We start from the raw sequence: 15115 nt of genomic DNA, 5'->3' as shown, positions 1-15115 counted from the left end.
GGGTTAACGCGTCACAGCCGGTCGACGGTGTCCGTCCAACATTCGAACCGTGCTCCCGCAATGACACGCGGTCAAAAACCTCGGCGACCGCTGCCGGGCAGGGGGTGTCAGGAGGCAGGGGGCCTCGTGCGTAAGTTTGGGATAAGGCGAGAGGGTTGCCGCACTATCATTCTTTGACGATACGTTAAATTTCACGATGTGACGTTTACCGTTTGCCGTCAGTATCCCTTAGCTGTGTAGTTGCGTTTAAAAATTTGGATCGTCTTGGTGCTTTTTGCTGCACTTGCACAGTACTGAATGAAGATCGCTGTAAAATGTTGCTCACAACTGCAGTGTGCGCAACACGAGCCTGCCAGAAGTCTCGTGCTCGTCGTCATGTGACGATCGCAGGACGTGCCGCCAGAAAACGACGACATTGCATAACCACCATGGCCCTTATTTCCCACGGAAAACGTTTAAAATGTACGAATGGAACGGTTTGCAGATATTACCTTTCGAACTTTGATTATTCTTAGACATTTTCATTATTGCTTTTCCAGAAATTCTTTTTTTTAAGAAGGAAATTCGATATTTCAAATGATAATTGCGATACGATGATAATTAGCTTAAACGGTCGACACGATTATCGTGGATCTTTATATCGTACGATCCATCGTAGTATCACGGCAACCCCTGGATCGAACAGAGACCAGCCTGGTACCAAGCCAGCCAAAAATAAGACCTCTAGGATTTTACACTCGAGGTCTTGGGGAGGACCTTGCAAGGTGATTGATGCCTTGGGTGGCACGATGCCACCCCCCCACCCCCTCCGCCACACCACACAATGGCACACTGTTCCTTTACCAGCGGGGATCTCGTTATCGCCAAACTCTCATAACCGTAATACAGCACCACCCTGTGAAGACCGCCACCACTTGCATCTCACACGCACACAGTCCTCGTGTCAATCGTGAGGAGGGTTATTTGCCCATACTTCGCCATGCTGGCCGATGCCTGCTGGTCAAGGCAGTAATAAGTAAAGGACATGGGAAGCATAGAAGTACAGCACAGAGAATGGAACTTGCTGCACTATCCCCTGCCGCCCAAACGGAGCACACAGCAGCTCCACACGTGCACAGAACAAGACCTGGTGCGCACGGCCGTTGCCCACGCAAGCTCAACGCGGGCTTCAACCCTGCTCAACTTCGGACATCCAGGCACGTTGTGGATGATTTGGTCACAGGCGCGCCATGCTGGGCGAGAAGTCAAAAGTGGTCGGACTGCGTAAAGGACTTTGGCCCCACAGGAGGAATGTGCAATGTCCATGGCTGGCTCCGGACCTCCCAGACAAGACGGGCGCTGGGCCTGGATTCCTCCGAGCACGTGTTCGCCAGGCCACCTGGCCACACCTTGGGGTAACCCCAATCGCTGCACATGGTGCTGCCAGTGCCGCTAGTGGTCACATGGAACCAGCCAGGGAGGGGAGGGGTGGAGGGGGAGTGGGGGGTGGGGGGAGGAAGGTCAAATCGGGTGAAATGGGGAGTGCGAGAGGTCGGGTAAAAGAAGGGCGGTTTCGCCTCTTCACTTCGTCACTCCGGCTCGCCACCGCAGCTCACCGCTCTTGGCCCCCTTGTCATTTTGATTTATATAAACGATAAATACTTGTGTCGTATTTACATGGAAACAAAGATATGTGCACGTTAGTAAAGGCTATACAAATATCTCGGAAGTTAAGGCAGCTTCTCAATTATTTATAAAAAATAAAGAATACACTCTTTATATAAGAAATCTTTGATTACACTTCGATACAAATCTAAGATGGCACTAAGTGAAGGATTTAAATTATTGGCGTGAAGAATCGTGAATCCAGCGTTCTCCTGGCCCCTCGTCGAGTCTCTCCTCTCGTCATCAACGTCCCGAAGACGGCGTCCCGCGGAGCCCCACGGTTCATCCTCATCACCCCTTGTCGTGGCCGTCATCGCCGCGGTGACTCCCACGAGCCGTCGGTGTCCCGGTCACGGTGATTATTTACATCTTCTCAACGCGCGTCCCACCACCGGAGTCATCTCCGCTTCCACCCGTCGCCGTGATCTCCTTCACACGCTCCATCGTCACCATCACCGCCCACCTCATCTTCACTGCCGTCGCATTCTTCGTCGCATTACCACCACAGCCACCGCCTCCACGATCACGCCGCGGAGTGTCTCTCCAATTGTCAGCATCACTTCGACGATCGGAAGCAGCGCCCCAAGCGATCCACAGCCACGATCACGGTGAAGACAATTCAATGCCACGCATCGCAACCGAGAGGCCCAAACTCAACCCAGGCTCCAACCGGCGGGGCCACCTCAGCCGATGTGCCTGGCTCGAGGTTGGAGACAACAGCCCCACACCACCCCAAAGACGCCGACGATCGGGAGACGACTCAGGCGGTTGCAGAACACGCGAGAGAACGGGGGGGGGGGACCCCTCAGCAAAGGCCCTACCGCTCCCCCTCCAGCGCAGCCGCAACCCCCGCCTGCGGCTTGCGACGAGCGGAACAGCCAGTGGCATGGCGAGCGCCGTTCCGAGGCGGCGACGAGCCGTCGGGAGGCGTCTCAGGGGAGGACGCGCCGCCTCCGGCAGGTGCCGCTGGGCCCAACCGCGCCACCGCAGAGGCATCAACCGGCGGCTCGCACGGCAAGCGTGGAACAGGTTGGGGCGGAGGCGGGATGGGTAGGGGGGAGGGGAGGGGGCTTTGAGAGTTGCACGACCGTGGGGGGCGGGTTTGAGGGGGTGGGGAGGGGGAGCCCGTCGTCTCGTTGGGGGCTACGGCGGACAAAGCGGAGGCCCCGCAGGGAAGCCCGCGGGAGCCGCCAGGGCCGTCAGTGCCAGCAGACGAAAGGGTGGCGCAGGAGCTGCTCGCCGGAGGGGCGTTGGTGCGCCGCCACGAAGACGCGTCGCAGGAAGTCGCGGCCGTGCTCCGACAGGCTGGAGGGGAGCTGGGGGTTGGTGGGCTGTGTGGCGATCTTGAAGATGGCCGCCATGGCCTCGTACTCGGCCCAGGGCGGCCGCTCCGTCAGCATCTCCACCACGGTGCAGCCGACGCTCCTGTCGGTGCGAACATACCGTCATGTGGCGGGAACACAACGATGACACGGCATGTCCAGCCCATCATGAATGCACCGCGCTGGTCGCACAGAGAAAGCTCTTCAGAATAACACTGTTTTAAGTCTGTTGCAAAACTGGTTACCTACAAAACATTTTCACAAATCTTAAATAACAGATTCTCATTCGCACCGATTCGACGCTTGCATTACGAGCATAAAAATCTCCTTTACCCGATCGGCGTGCGCGTGTGTGTACACGCGCATATGTTTGTGCGCGTGTGTGTCACGGGGGTTGCGGGGGTCTAGGCACGGGACACACGGCGTGTGTCACCAACACGGTGATCCCCGAGGGAGGGGGATCGAGGTGTTGATTACTTTGGCTCGGGTTGCCGCTTCCTGTGGAAAGTTGGCCGTGACCTCTGCTCACCTACCCCGGTTCCTCCACGCACAGGAATTTCACACCCTGCCACGGCAGGGCGGCCAAATTTATTGTTCCAGCAAGTGCGAGAGACAAACAACAACAGCAGAGAGCTGTGCACTGGATCAGGCTTCACAGGGCCACTAATAGGGGAGACAGGGCCCTTCACAAGATGGCCTTCAACAGAGAAAGGGTCTGTCTCATTTGTGCCTTTCACCTTATTGGTACTCCACTGGCTGCCCAGTGGGGTGTTTGTCTCATCTGGGCTCTACGTACTCTCTCATTTGTTCCATCTCATTTGTTCCGATTTATTCTGAACATTTCCCTTCGAGTGAAACATTAGAATGTGCACAAATTAAACCGCCGTAAAAATGATTCTCACACACGCAACTGTATGAATGCACACATCGTAATCTGAAGAATCAACTTTAGTAATCATCGTCATTGTCAGCCAAGAACAATCCACCGCTGGTTGAAAGGCTCTCGAGGTCACGATGCATCGATTTCACTCGGCACGTGCACACACGAGCCGATGTCACCGTCACTCCGCCTGCACAGTGGGCTTCCCGTCGTTTGGCCTCCCTGGGCCGCAAACTCCGCTGTTCTTCTCGACTGCCGGCCCTCCTCCTCTCTTCTCGCGACACGTTGTGCCCAAACCAAGTCTCCAACTTTAACGATCGAATCAATACATCGGCATCCCCTGTGCCGCACCCTACTCACTACCGCCCCTAGCCCCCACAACGACCGAAATAACGGGGCAACGACGCAGGGAGTGGCGTCGGGGGAATGGGGGGGGGGGGGGTGCCGGGGCTCTGGAGGGTGACCCCAGTCTTCCCCACGCCACCCTCCGCCCCGCCTCGCCCCCTCCGCGCGTGATTGTCTGCACCAGGAAACAGGATGTGCATTATTTCTAAAATAACACCGCAAGCCGCCTTCTCCTTTCACGAGCGCCGAGCGCTGCTCGGCCCGGGGACGCCGGCAGCAGGCCTGCAGACGCCCCGCGCCAGCGGCGCCCCCGCGCCTTGCCGGGCGCCCGCGGGTCCCCGTCCAACGAGACGAGAGAGCAGCTCTCTCGTCTCGTTGAAGGGTCCCCGTCCAACGAGAAGAGAGAGCTGCTCTCTCGTCTCGTTGGATAAGATGATAATTTGAAGCTACTCGCTTGGGATTTCAGATGGCAGCAATCGCTGCCCCCGGCCGGCAGACGAGTGGCTACTCGCAGGCCAGGTGCCGGGTCACCGTTGTGACGCACAGGAACAGCTGCAACTGGGGGTACCCTTCCGTACGAGTTGCAATGCAAGACTCGCAGACTAAGAGGCTGATAAGACTTTATGTGGCATAGCTATTGAATGTGCAGGGACCGCCACCGTGGCCCACGCCCCACGGGCCATGCTATGGAGAAATTGGACAGAAGAGGGGCTCCACTGTTTTCCTTGCACCAGGGTCAATGCACTTCACCACTCCCGCACCTCGTGCCACGTGTGTTGCCCAAGGGTGCCCCCCATGTGTGCCAGCATGTCCCGTGTGCCGCCCCCTTGTGTGCCGCCCCCGTGTGCCCCCCACCGTGTGCCCCCCAACCGCGTGCCGAGCATCACTCACCAGATGTCGGCCTTGCGGCCGTAGCCCTCGCCGCTGATCACCTCGGGGCTCATCCAGTAGGGCGTGCCGCTCACCGTCTTCATGCCGGTGCCCGTCAGGCAGATCGTCTGCAGGCGTTTGCTGGCGCCAAAGTCTCCCAGCTTCACGTTGCCCGCAGAGTCGCGCAGGATGTTGGCTCCTGGGGGCACAAGTGCCAGAGGTCCACGCCGGTGACGCAAGGCTTCACTTCGCCCCTCCTCCTTCAACGCCGCTGGCTTCCTGTTCGCCTTTTAAAATAATTGACGCTCGTCTTTAAATCTTTTCATGGCCATGCCCCACCTCATCACCTCGCCTCTCTCATCTCCTTCCACGTCCCCTCGTCTCGTCCTCTTCGTTCTCAATCTTCTCTCTGTCTCTCTCTGTTCCTTCTTCTCCCTGTGCCCAATCACGTTTTCGGTCCTTTTCCCTCCCTGCATCCCTCCACTGGAATCAACTTGCCCTGTGCATTGAGCAATGCCCCCTCCGTAATCTCCTTCTGTCCCTCTCTTAAAGCGCCACCTCTTCCCTATTGCCCATTCTCTTCCTCTTCCCTCCCCTCGCCCCTCCACTCCTTCCCGTTCCTCCACTACCAACTCGTGACCCCGAAGTACTCCTCTATCGCTGTCACTCATTCCTCAATGCTTGCCTGCCCCTGCCATCTAGATCAATCCGTTTTGTGTCAACCTTTTCTCATCTACATCAAGAGCCTTGAGTGAAGGCGCTCATGTGTGTAAAGAGGTGTCTGTGTATGTGAGGTGGTGTGCGTGTGTGAGGTGGTGTGCGTGTGTGAGGTGGTGTGCGTGTGAGGGGGTGTGTGAGGTGGTGTGTGTGTGTGAGGGGGTGTGCGTGTGTGAGGTGGTGTGCGTGCGAGGTGGTGTGCATGTGAGGTGGTGTGCGTGTGTGAGGTGGTGTGCGTGTGTGAGGTGGTGTATGTGTGTGCGAGGGGGTGTGTGAGGTGGTGTGCATGTGAGGTGGTGTGCGTGTGTGAGGTGGTGTGCGTGTGTGTGAGGGGGTGTGAGAGGTGGTGTATGTGTGAGGTGGTGTGGACGTGAGGTGGTGTGTGTGTGAGGTGGTGTGCATGTGAGGTGGTGCCGTGCGAGTACAGTGGTCCGTTCGTGTGTTGGTGCGGTAAGTAAAAACACGAGCACTAGGAAGTTCAAGGTGGCCGGGCGTAGTGTTGGCCATGCATCCCCTCCTGCTCCACGTTGGCCTCAACAGGCACTCGTTGAACAGCACTCGCCCCAACAGCCTGTCTAAGGCCGCACGGGGCGAGGCTCGCCGCGCTTGCGTGTTGGACGCTGCGTGGTGCGTACGTACCCTTGATGTCACGGTGCACGATCATGTTGGAGTGCAGGTAGTGCACACCCTCCAGGATCTGGCGCGCGTACCGCCGCGTCAGGTTCTCCGTCAGCGCTCCGTAGGCCTTCAGCTGGTCCTTGACGGAGCCCTGGGAGCACCGCACGCACACGCGCAACCGCGGAGCGGTCAGACGGCTGCCGGCGCTCGCCCCAACGCGGGGTTGTAACCACGGCGGGCCGCTCGTAGCCGCATCACGACTTCATCCCTCGTCCACCTGCCGCGGGCGATTCGATGAATTTGTCACGGTCGTTGGGGGCCGCGATTGTATTCAAGCGTCGCTTTCCTTTCGTGTCGTTTTTTTATCATCTCGCTTGTGTTGTTTCTCGTTTGTCTTACTTTTTTTGGCAGGTTTACTCGCTCAGACAGCCTAAATGCTACGTGAGCGTCATCATCATCAAATAATACACAAACACCCGGCACAAAAAAGCACTCGGCATATTTGGGCACTGTGCAAAAACCATCAGTAGCCCCTAAAGAACTGCCATTGCATAACTCACAGAAGCCGATTGATTTATATAGCTTCTTGCGTATGTTACTTGAAACTCATGGTGTTGTTTTGGTGCTGCTGCTGCTGCTGCTGCCTTGGCGTTGGTGCAAAAGCACAATTAACAAAAAATAATAACTCCAACACGTTCGTCAATAACACTGCGAGTGGCCTTAACAGAGGCCACTCGACCTCTCACCTGTGCTGTGAAGAAGGGGCATTTCACAAAAACGTCACCGATTATTTACAGCTCTCCAATTGTTCTTGACGCAGCCCAGGCTGCCGTCACCCAAAAGAGGCGACGCCGTCCCACATGTCCCATCGCGTTTTGTTCATCTCCCGACGAAGCGAAGGACGCGGCAACGATTCGCTGAGCGGGGGGGGGGGGGGGGGGGGGGGGGTGGGGGAGGCGTACCCCAGGCATGAACTCCATGAAGATGGAGAGGGTGCGCTCCACGGCGTCCTGCAGGCAGCCGAAGTACTGCACGATGCGCTCGTGGTGCAGGTTCTTCAGCAGCTGGATCTCACACTCGAGTGCCTTCACCTCCTGCACACGCCATCGGTGGACGCACACCGCCACCACCATCGTCAGATCAGAACACCAAACTACCATCATACCACACCACCACACCAAAACTACCATCACACCACACCATCAGACCAAACCACCATCGCACCACACCATCACACCAAACCACCACCACACCATCGCACCAAACCACAACACCTCACCAACACACAACCATCACACCAAACTACCATCACACCACACCGTCACACCAAACCACCATCACACCACACCGTCACACCAAACTACCATCACACCACACCGTCACACCACACCACCACAACGTAACACCATCGCACCAAGCCACAACACCTCACCAACACACAACCATCTCATCTTGTATTACTGTGGAATTACATCATAGCATAATGCCACAGCATAACACCTTGTGATACAATAACACGATATCATACCTTAACACCAACTCACACCACGACACCACACCATACCAACAAGACAAAACATTAACACTACGATTCAAAAAAATGTACAACTTTACAAATTATTACATTTCCCGGCCACCTAGGACCCATTTCGTACAGAGAGGGTCCTTGCCGACAGCATCTCACTCAGCTGATGAGACACCGGATGTCAAATCCAGTCCCGAGTTTTCCTGTACCGAATCAATGCTGGTGTAAAGATGCACTCCTGTTGGACCAGTGTGTCGTATAAGCAAAACACTTGTGTTCTTCACGTGGACGAGACCGACACATGCAGGCGTCGGCGGTGTCCGCTCATCTATTTTGTTCTTTGAATTCTTCCCAACGACGACAACGACGACGCCGCCGCCACTGCACGCGAGCGTGGGCGCCCCGTGCCCGCCCCTCACCTTGCTCGTCTCCAGGCTGTCGGGGTCGAACTGCACCTGCTTGACGGCGAGCTCGCGCCCCGTGTCGGCGTCGTAGCACAGGAACACGCGGCCAAACGCGCCTTGGCCCAGCAGCTTCCCCAGCCGCCAGTTCGTGGGCGCCCGCGGGGCTGTGGGTGGCGCACGGCACGAGGGGTGGAGGGGGGCGGAGGAGGACGATTGAGGGAGAGGGCATGGCACGACCGACGGGGGCACGTGGCGACGGCGTGGGCGACGGAGGCGTGCGACGGAAGGCACGACCGCAGAATGGGCTGACGCACACCCCACTTGTGCTGCTGCCATCCGCAGACCAGCAGTGGGGTTTGGGAGTTTCACAAATCACTGCGTGATCCACCAACCCCTGCCTCCAAAGTTCCGAATCACAGGCTTGTGCCACCACACACCTCCCCCGCCCCTCACCCCCGACGAAAGGGAAAAGGGGTTATACATTGCACGACCACAAATACAAGTGGCAGCATCACAAAGTTTTACTTTTTTCGTGCTCAATCACGGGAAAAACAATGGCTTATTGAACGGGAGGGGAAGCGTCCGCTGCAGCTGGCAGCTAAATGTAACGAGCTCCCGTGAGCACGATAACATCTGTGGCCCGCCGAATCTGTGGCTGCCGCCCAGAGGTCGACCCCAGCCAAACGCCGCTGCTCGCCACGAACACACAACGCGAACCACAACAGCAGCCGCAACCACGACGCCAGCGGCGATAGGCCACAACGCCAGTGCTGCTTGACAACAACCGCGGCGTACGAGCGGCGTCTGCCCTAAATCAACGACGCCGGCCCAAGTGCCCACAACCACAGCATTGTCTGACCACAGATATTGGGGGGGGGGGGGGCCCTAGGCACGGTTGGGTGTTTACAGGAACATATCACAGAGACAGTGGGTGCGAGTGCCTACAGGGAGAGGCTACACGGGAGATGAGGGAAGGGGAGGTGCTAACCTTCCTGTCCCTTTAAAAAGAGAAGTCTGAGTCTGACCAGGTTATAAATATTTATAACCGATGAGGATGTTCGGGGGGGGGGGGGGGAGGTTTGAAGAATAGTATCTAACCGCAGCAGCAGCAACCACAACAACATGGGGAGACCTTTGCCCAGCAGTGGGATGTTACAGACCGAGAAACAACAACAAGAGAGGAGACACGTACATGCGGAGAACAGTGCAACAAAGACGGTGCAAACGAGACATGGCAGAGCAGACACGGCGGGCGTTAGCAACGAGACAGAGAGAGACAAATTAGGATCGCCTCTCCAATCAGAGCGTGACTCCCCAAAATCGCGGAAATTCGTTGGGATGGCGGGGGAGAGGGCTCAGTCGTTCAGATGTTTATCGGCCCCCACACGCCAGGGCGCACCTCCGCCCACGCCGGTGTTCAAATTGGAAATTAAATTATCGACAAAAAAAATCATCACGCGCGACGACGACCAGGACTGCCGGCCCACCAGGGATCAAAGCGTGGCCGACTTTGCCGTGACCGAAGTTAAATGAAGACAGGGACTGAGATAACTTAGCAGAGAGAAAGACAAATAGAGGTAACTGGCTATATCTCCATATATATAAAAAGCAAAGTTGTGAATATGTGTGTCTGTTCAAAATGTTTAGCCTACTTCCCGACATGCAACAAACTGTAAATTTGGCATGTGGGTACTTTCCAGACTGTACACCATGCAAAAATTATTCAAATACACTTTTTTTCTTTTGGGGGGGGGGGGGGGAGCTCAATAATGCATCTATTTTTTGCACGCCAAGTGAGCTGTGACGTCACATCTGTCACGTGACCCGCGCACGTGGAAGCGTAACGCATTGTAGTGTAGCGGTTAGCGCGACGTGCTACGAACCCGGCGACCAGAGTTCGATTCTCGCTCACGGCCACCACCGGTGACTATGAACCGGTCCTAGGCCTCCCCTAGGTCGACATAGCCTCAGCCTCAAATGTGTAACTGGTGTGGTGTGTGAACATCGCCATTAGGGAGACAAAGGCGGCCAGGCGTGGTGTATCCAAGTCCCGGGCGAAGCCGGATAGTTAAGCTAGTATGTATTTCAAGGGAATTACTGAGTTCACCGATTGACCGACTTGATAATATTGGGGCAAGATGGGGGGGATTATCTGCCTCTTACATAAACATCCAATAACTAAGAGAGTCTCACTGCATGTCCGACTGCTTTTGTTGCCTCGACGAAGAGAACGGCCTCATGAAATTCACAGACTTGAGCCTCGACACTACTATAACTACACTGCCCTCGCACCACCAAAGAAAGATAAGATAGCCTTACAGACTGTCGGGGCAAGTGCTGTTGGCGAGCACCTATGAAGGCCGGCACGGCACACGAGTGAGGGGTGGGGTGGCCAGCACCATGCGTGGCCACCTTCGCCCCCCTAGCGGAATTGTCTACATACTCATTTGAGGCCGAGTCGACCTCGGGGGAGGGGCCCGGGACGGGTTCAGATATCCGTCACCGCTTGCCGGCGGCGAACTTTGGTCGCCGGGTTGCGCACGCGGCGTGTCGACCGGCCACTCACATCGGCTGGAGTGGTTCACGTCGTTGGCGGAGGGAGCCAGGCCCTCCATGTCGCTGGGCCGGCGTGGCCGCGGTACGGCGCCGCCGTCTCCGTTCCCGGGGAACAGGCTGCTGCTGCTGCTGCCGCCGCCGCCACCACCGCCGCAGTTGCCCTGGCCCAGCCCGAACGCCAGGGGGAAGGGGCGCCGCACCCGCGGGAAGGTCCGTCGACCTGCGTCGCACCCAACCCCACCACCAACGCCACCAGTCACCACCAGTCACCACAACCGCAGCGGTCAGTGCTGCTCTCGTCACCAATACACTTCAAACGTGAAATGTAAACGTGAAATGTTTCATGATCTGACAACCAACGCGCTTTCCCATAATTTAGTAACTGTTTTTCACTTTTTACCGTGCTTTCATCGTGGATATTATACCGCATGATACATCGTAGTGTCTTTCGCCTTATCGCAGCGTACCCCGATTACTACAACAGGTGAAACAGCATCATCATCATCGTTACCATGACCACAAAAGCAGAATCATGATCAACAACAGCTTAAAGATTATGATCGTTGGAATAACCATGACAATATCTGGTTCATAATCACGATCAACACCACCACCACCACTGGTCACCCCTACAACACAAGCATCAGTTCAAGTTCATCGACGTTTATTCTGTGTAACCAGATGAGAACTCAACCAAGACCAGGATGAGTCTCATTTGCAAGGGTGACCTGGGGGGCATTGGTCTGCTAGTAGGAGGCGATGATTGCTACGGCTCTTTGTGTGTGTGTGATCCCAACCGAGTGATTTGTGGTGTACATTTTCGAACTTTGCCAATTTTGACCGTGACGCCGACACACAATGGCCTGCTCTTGCGAATGACATCACGGTATCTCTGATAGACGAAGGGGCACTATTGACCACATGGTCACTACACATGCAGCAATAACCGATGACGCATTGCATGCACGAGGTGTGCAGCGCAGAGGGTCAATGGCCGGCGCCGTGCGGGCAGGTGCGGTACCATCGCTGTTGTCATGCTGCTGGAAGAAGCCCTGGAGGCGCCGGGGATAGGTGCCGCCCTTGCCAGCACGTTCCATCAGCCTCGTCTCGTACTCTACAAGAGGGGGCGGCCGCACGGACACCGCGCACACGCAGGTTACACCAGCGCAGTCTCGCACATTCACCCAATCACACAAACGCGACCATGGCAACAGAATGGTCCCTCGACTCCAGGTCATCGTCGATGGCGAGACTCGAATATTGCAGTGATGTCCCTAGAGTGCTGTAATGCCACAACGTTTTAAAATCCTCTTTCTTTCAAGAGAGAATGGCCAAACTTTAAACATGTCGCGCAACCCGAGACACGCAGCCCAGTTCCATCTATTGCATTTATGCTGATTAAAAGTAAACCGAAAGCAGTTCGTTTCACACCAAAAAAATTGGGTTAATTCTTCGGGACCAATGGTTTTCTCAACAGCTGGGAAATAGAGCACCCTGTTCCGACTCTATGGCCTCATCAGTAGAGTGCGGCCCACGAAAGAGTCCTACACGGATTGTTCCTCTGCAAACAGCGGTCCCTTACCCGAGTACTCGTGATGGTTGTCTGGGAAGCTCTGAGCCCTGGACATACGTCCTGGATGGTAGCTGTCACTGTTGAGAGGGCAGCAGGGTGAGGGAGGGCAGCAGGGTGAGGGAAGGGCAGCACAGGGGAGAGACTCAAAGGGGTGGCCTGGTTGGCCCAGACATCAGAGCACTGAGCTACCACCGGGCTGAGTCTTGGGTACGAATCCAGGTTTCAGCCACTTCCTGTGATTAAACCGAGTTCTCAAGCATAAGGATTTGACGGTCTCTGCCCAGTCAACAACCGTAACATTACATTTGGAAGAGCACTTAATTTTGCTAAATTTCAACTGTTAGAATTTACTTTTTGTTTATTTGACTGTCACGAGAAGAACGTTACTTGCAGTGATAGGGCGAGCGGGAAAGCGCTGCGCCATACTCGGTGGGAACAGAGGTCACTTGAAGGGATCTTAGCAGTAGCTCGGTGGCATATGCTTCTGTGGGCTGTTATCAACACAGAGTGCTGCAGTGCAACTGTGAGATATTTTAATTATTCATCATCTCATCTCATTAGGAGTAAAAATCACGTGTTCAGGGAATATTCTTGTGGTTTTGCAAAATAACCCCAGAAAAGAGAATAATAGGCCAGATATCTCAAAGCAGTGCGAGATTCAGTGCAAAATCTCCTGGATAAATAAGACAACGTTCTATTGATGATCATTATTAGTATTCTGTGCAGTAGTTATATAATTATTACGAATATAATGTTGCAGAACACTCTGTACAAATTAAGTTAGAATGGGCATTACGTTTAAAACCAGCGAGAACAGAGAGAAGCAGAATGTTTCTGTGGAAGGGAACATTCTTTGCCATCCCGGCCAAGTTAGGAGAAGGGGAGACCCCCCCCCCCCCACTACAGGCCCGCTCGCCGCCCCCCACCTCCCCCCCTTTGTGCTGAGACTGGGTGGTATAAGGGTGGTGTCGGAAGGGGGAGCGATGGTGCAACAGTTAGCGCGCCGCGCTACAAACTCAGTGACCCGGGTTTGATCCCTGCTCACGGCCACCAACACCAGTGATGATTGTCTGAACCGATCCTGGGCATCTCCTAAGTCGACTCAGCCTCAAATGAGTACCTCGTGCGATGCGTTAACATGAGCACTGGGGATACAAATGTGGCCGGGCGCGCTCTTGGCCACCCACCCCCTCGTGTGCCATGCCGGCCTTCATAGGTGCTACTCGCTAACAACACTTGCCCCGACAGTCTGTTAAGGCCATACGGGGGATCTTTATATTTGTGGGCGGGGGTGCTCATACCTCAAGCAGCTGTCCAGAGATTGGCAGCTCCCGCCGATTGAGTTGTCCGCACTGCTCAGTGGGTCCAGCATCTGCGCACAGATAGGCACACACAGCCAGCGGATCACGCACCTCCTTGCCTCAGCACACGCACCTCTTCACGCAGCTCCGTAGCGTGGGCGCTGACGCAGCCCCAGCGGTTGCCACGTTCGCCACCTGATGCAGAGGTTCGCGATTCAAATCCGGCAGGGCCATCCTGGTTAATACCGCGGGATCATTAATTGTAAATATACCACTACGCGCCATCCACTTCACTCACGGTGGACGTTAAAGGTCACCGCGTGAGGTCATTCGCAAGGCAAGGCCATTGTGTGCCAGCGTCGTGGTCCAAATAACCAAAGAAATTCCCGCAAAATTCCTCAATTGGAATCTACATCGCAATCATCACTGCCAACTATGAAAACTTGGTAGGACCCCTCCTGGAACACAGTCATGAAACTGAGCGAGGCTCTCCTTGGTAGGCAAGCGTGGTTCGTATGGGCGCCCTCTCTTCGTAGCCCAGCGTCTGGCCCGTGGACCCCACTCAATATCTACTCCACCGTCTGTACACAACAACGGCACGCAGCATCGCTCCCAAAACACACGCCTGAAACGTACAACTCAAACACCTCCACACAACTATGTGCACGTCAACACACCTCAATCACTCAGCTAACATCCTTCACCTGTTACCACGACACACGTTCTCACACCCTCCTCCTGATCGGGGTTCTCGCATACCAGACACCATTACAGAGTGTTTGGTATGCGAGGCCTGACACCACTCAGTGGGTAAGAGAAGGGCAATAACATTGTTATTGCCAAAGACGAAGGCAAGTGTAGTCACGCAGGCATCTATAAAGGCTGGCAAGAGGGCGGTTTGCCGAACACTCCAGCCTGGCCGTCTTTCTCTCCCCCGGCTCTGGTGTTTATACGCCGCACCAGGTGCTCCTTTACATATGCACGTTGAACTTCTTTCGCACCGTACGCAGCAGTCCAACTGTGCTAATCGGAGGTACGGGAGAGACTGGGGTCGAACTAGGGGGCGCAAATCCGGACCAGTTTAGATATTCCCCACTTGAGTTAGCCGCGGCTGGGAGTCGAGCTTGGGTCACCAGGTTCATCGGGCAATGTGCTCAACGCTTACACCGAGAGAGGGTCTCATGACCCGTACCAGCAGCAGCATCGTTGTCCCCCGTCGTCTGCGGTAATTAAATCTGCCGTGTAACAAAGGCAGCCTCAGAGTAAATGCGGGATTAATGGCAAACACTAAAACTCTTGCCAAATGCAGGGATAAGGAATATCTAACTTCTTAATCAATGCTTACCATTTTCTGAACGGG

General features: G+C 55.3%; 1 protein-coding gene across 1 annotated transcript in view; it reads right to left on the bottom strand.

Moving 5' to 3' along the window:
- Positions 1-252: 252 nt before the first annotated feature.
- Positions 253-15115, bottom strand: part of LOC133349757 (mitogen-activated protein kinase kinase kinase 3-like) — a 38535-nt gene continuing 23672 nt past the window's right edge. Inside the window, exons 9-17 of the mRNA XM_061563476.1 lie at positions 13756-13826; positions 12464-12531; positions 11903-11995; positions 10892-11101; positions 8341-8489; positions 7359-7490; positions 6418-6547; positions 5083-5260; positions 253-3069 (exon numbers count right to left, since the gene is read on the bottom strand). Coding sequence (XP_061419460.1) covers positions 2844-3069; positions 5083-5260; positions 6418-6547; positions 7359-7490; positions 8341-8489; positions 10892-11101; positions 11903-11995; positions 12464-12531; positions 13756-13826 — 1257 coding nt within the window. The 3' untranslated portion in view covers positions 253-2843. The remainder of the gene's footprint in view (positions 3070-5082; positions 5261-6417; positions 6548-7358; positions 7491-8340; positions 8490-10891; positions 11102-11902; positions 11996-12463; positions 12532-13755; positions 13827-15115) is intronic.

Source organism: Lethenteron reissneri, chromosome 31 (genome assembly GCF_015708825.2).
Source record: "Lethenteron reissneri isolate LAM-NWPU_2019-01 chromosome 31, ASM1570882v1, whole genome shotgun sequence".
Lineage (NCBI taxonomy): Eukaryota > Metazoa > Chordata > Hyperoartia > Petromyzontiformes > Petromyzontidae > Lethenteron > Lethenteron reissneri.
Note: the sequence above shows the minus strand (reverse complement) of the source record. Positions and strands in the feature narration are given on the sequence as shown.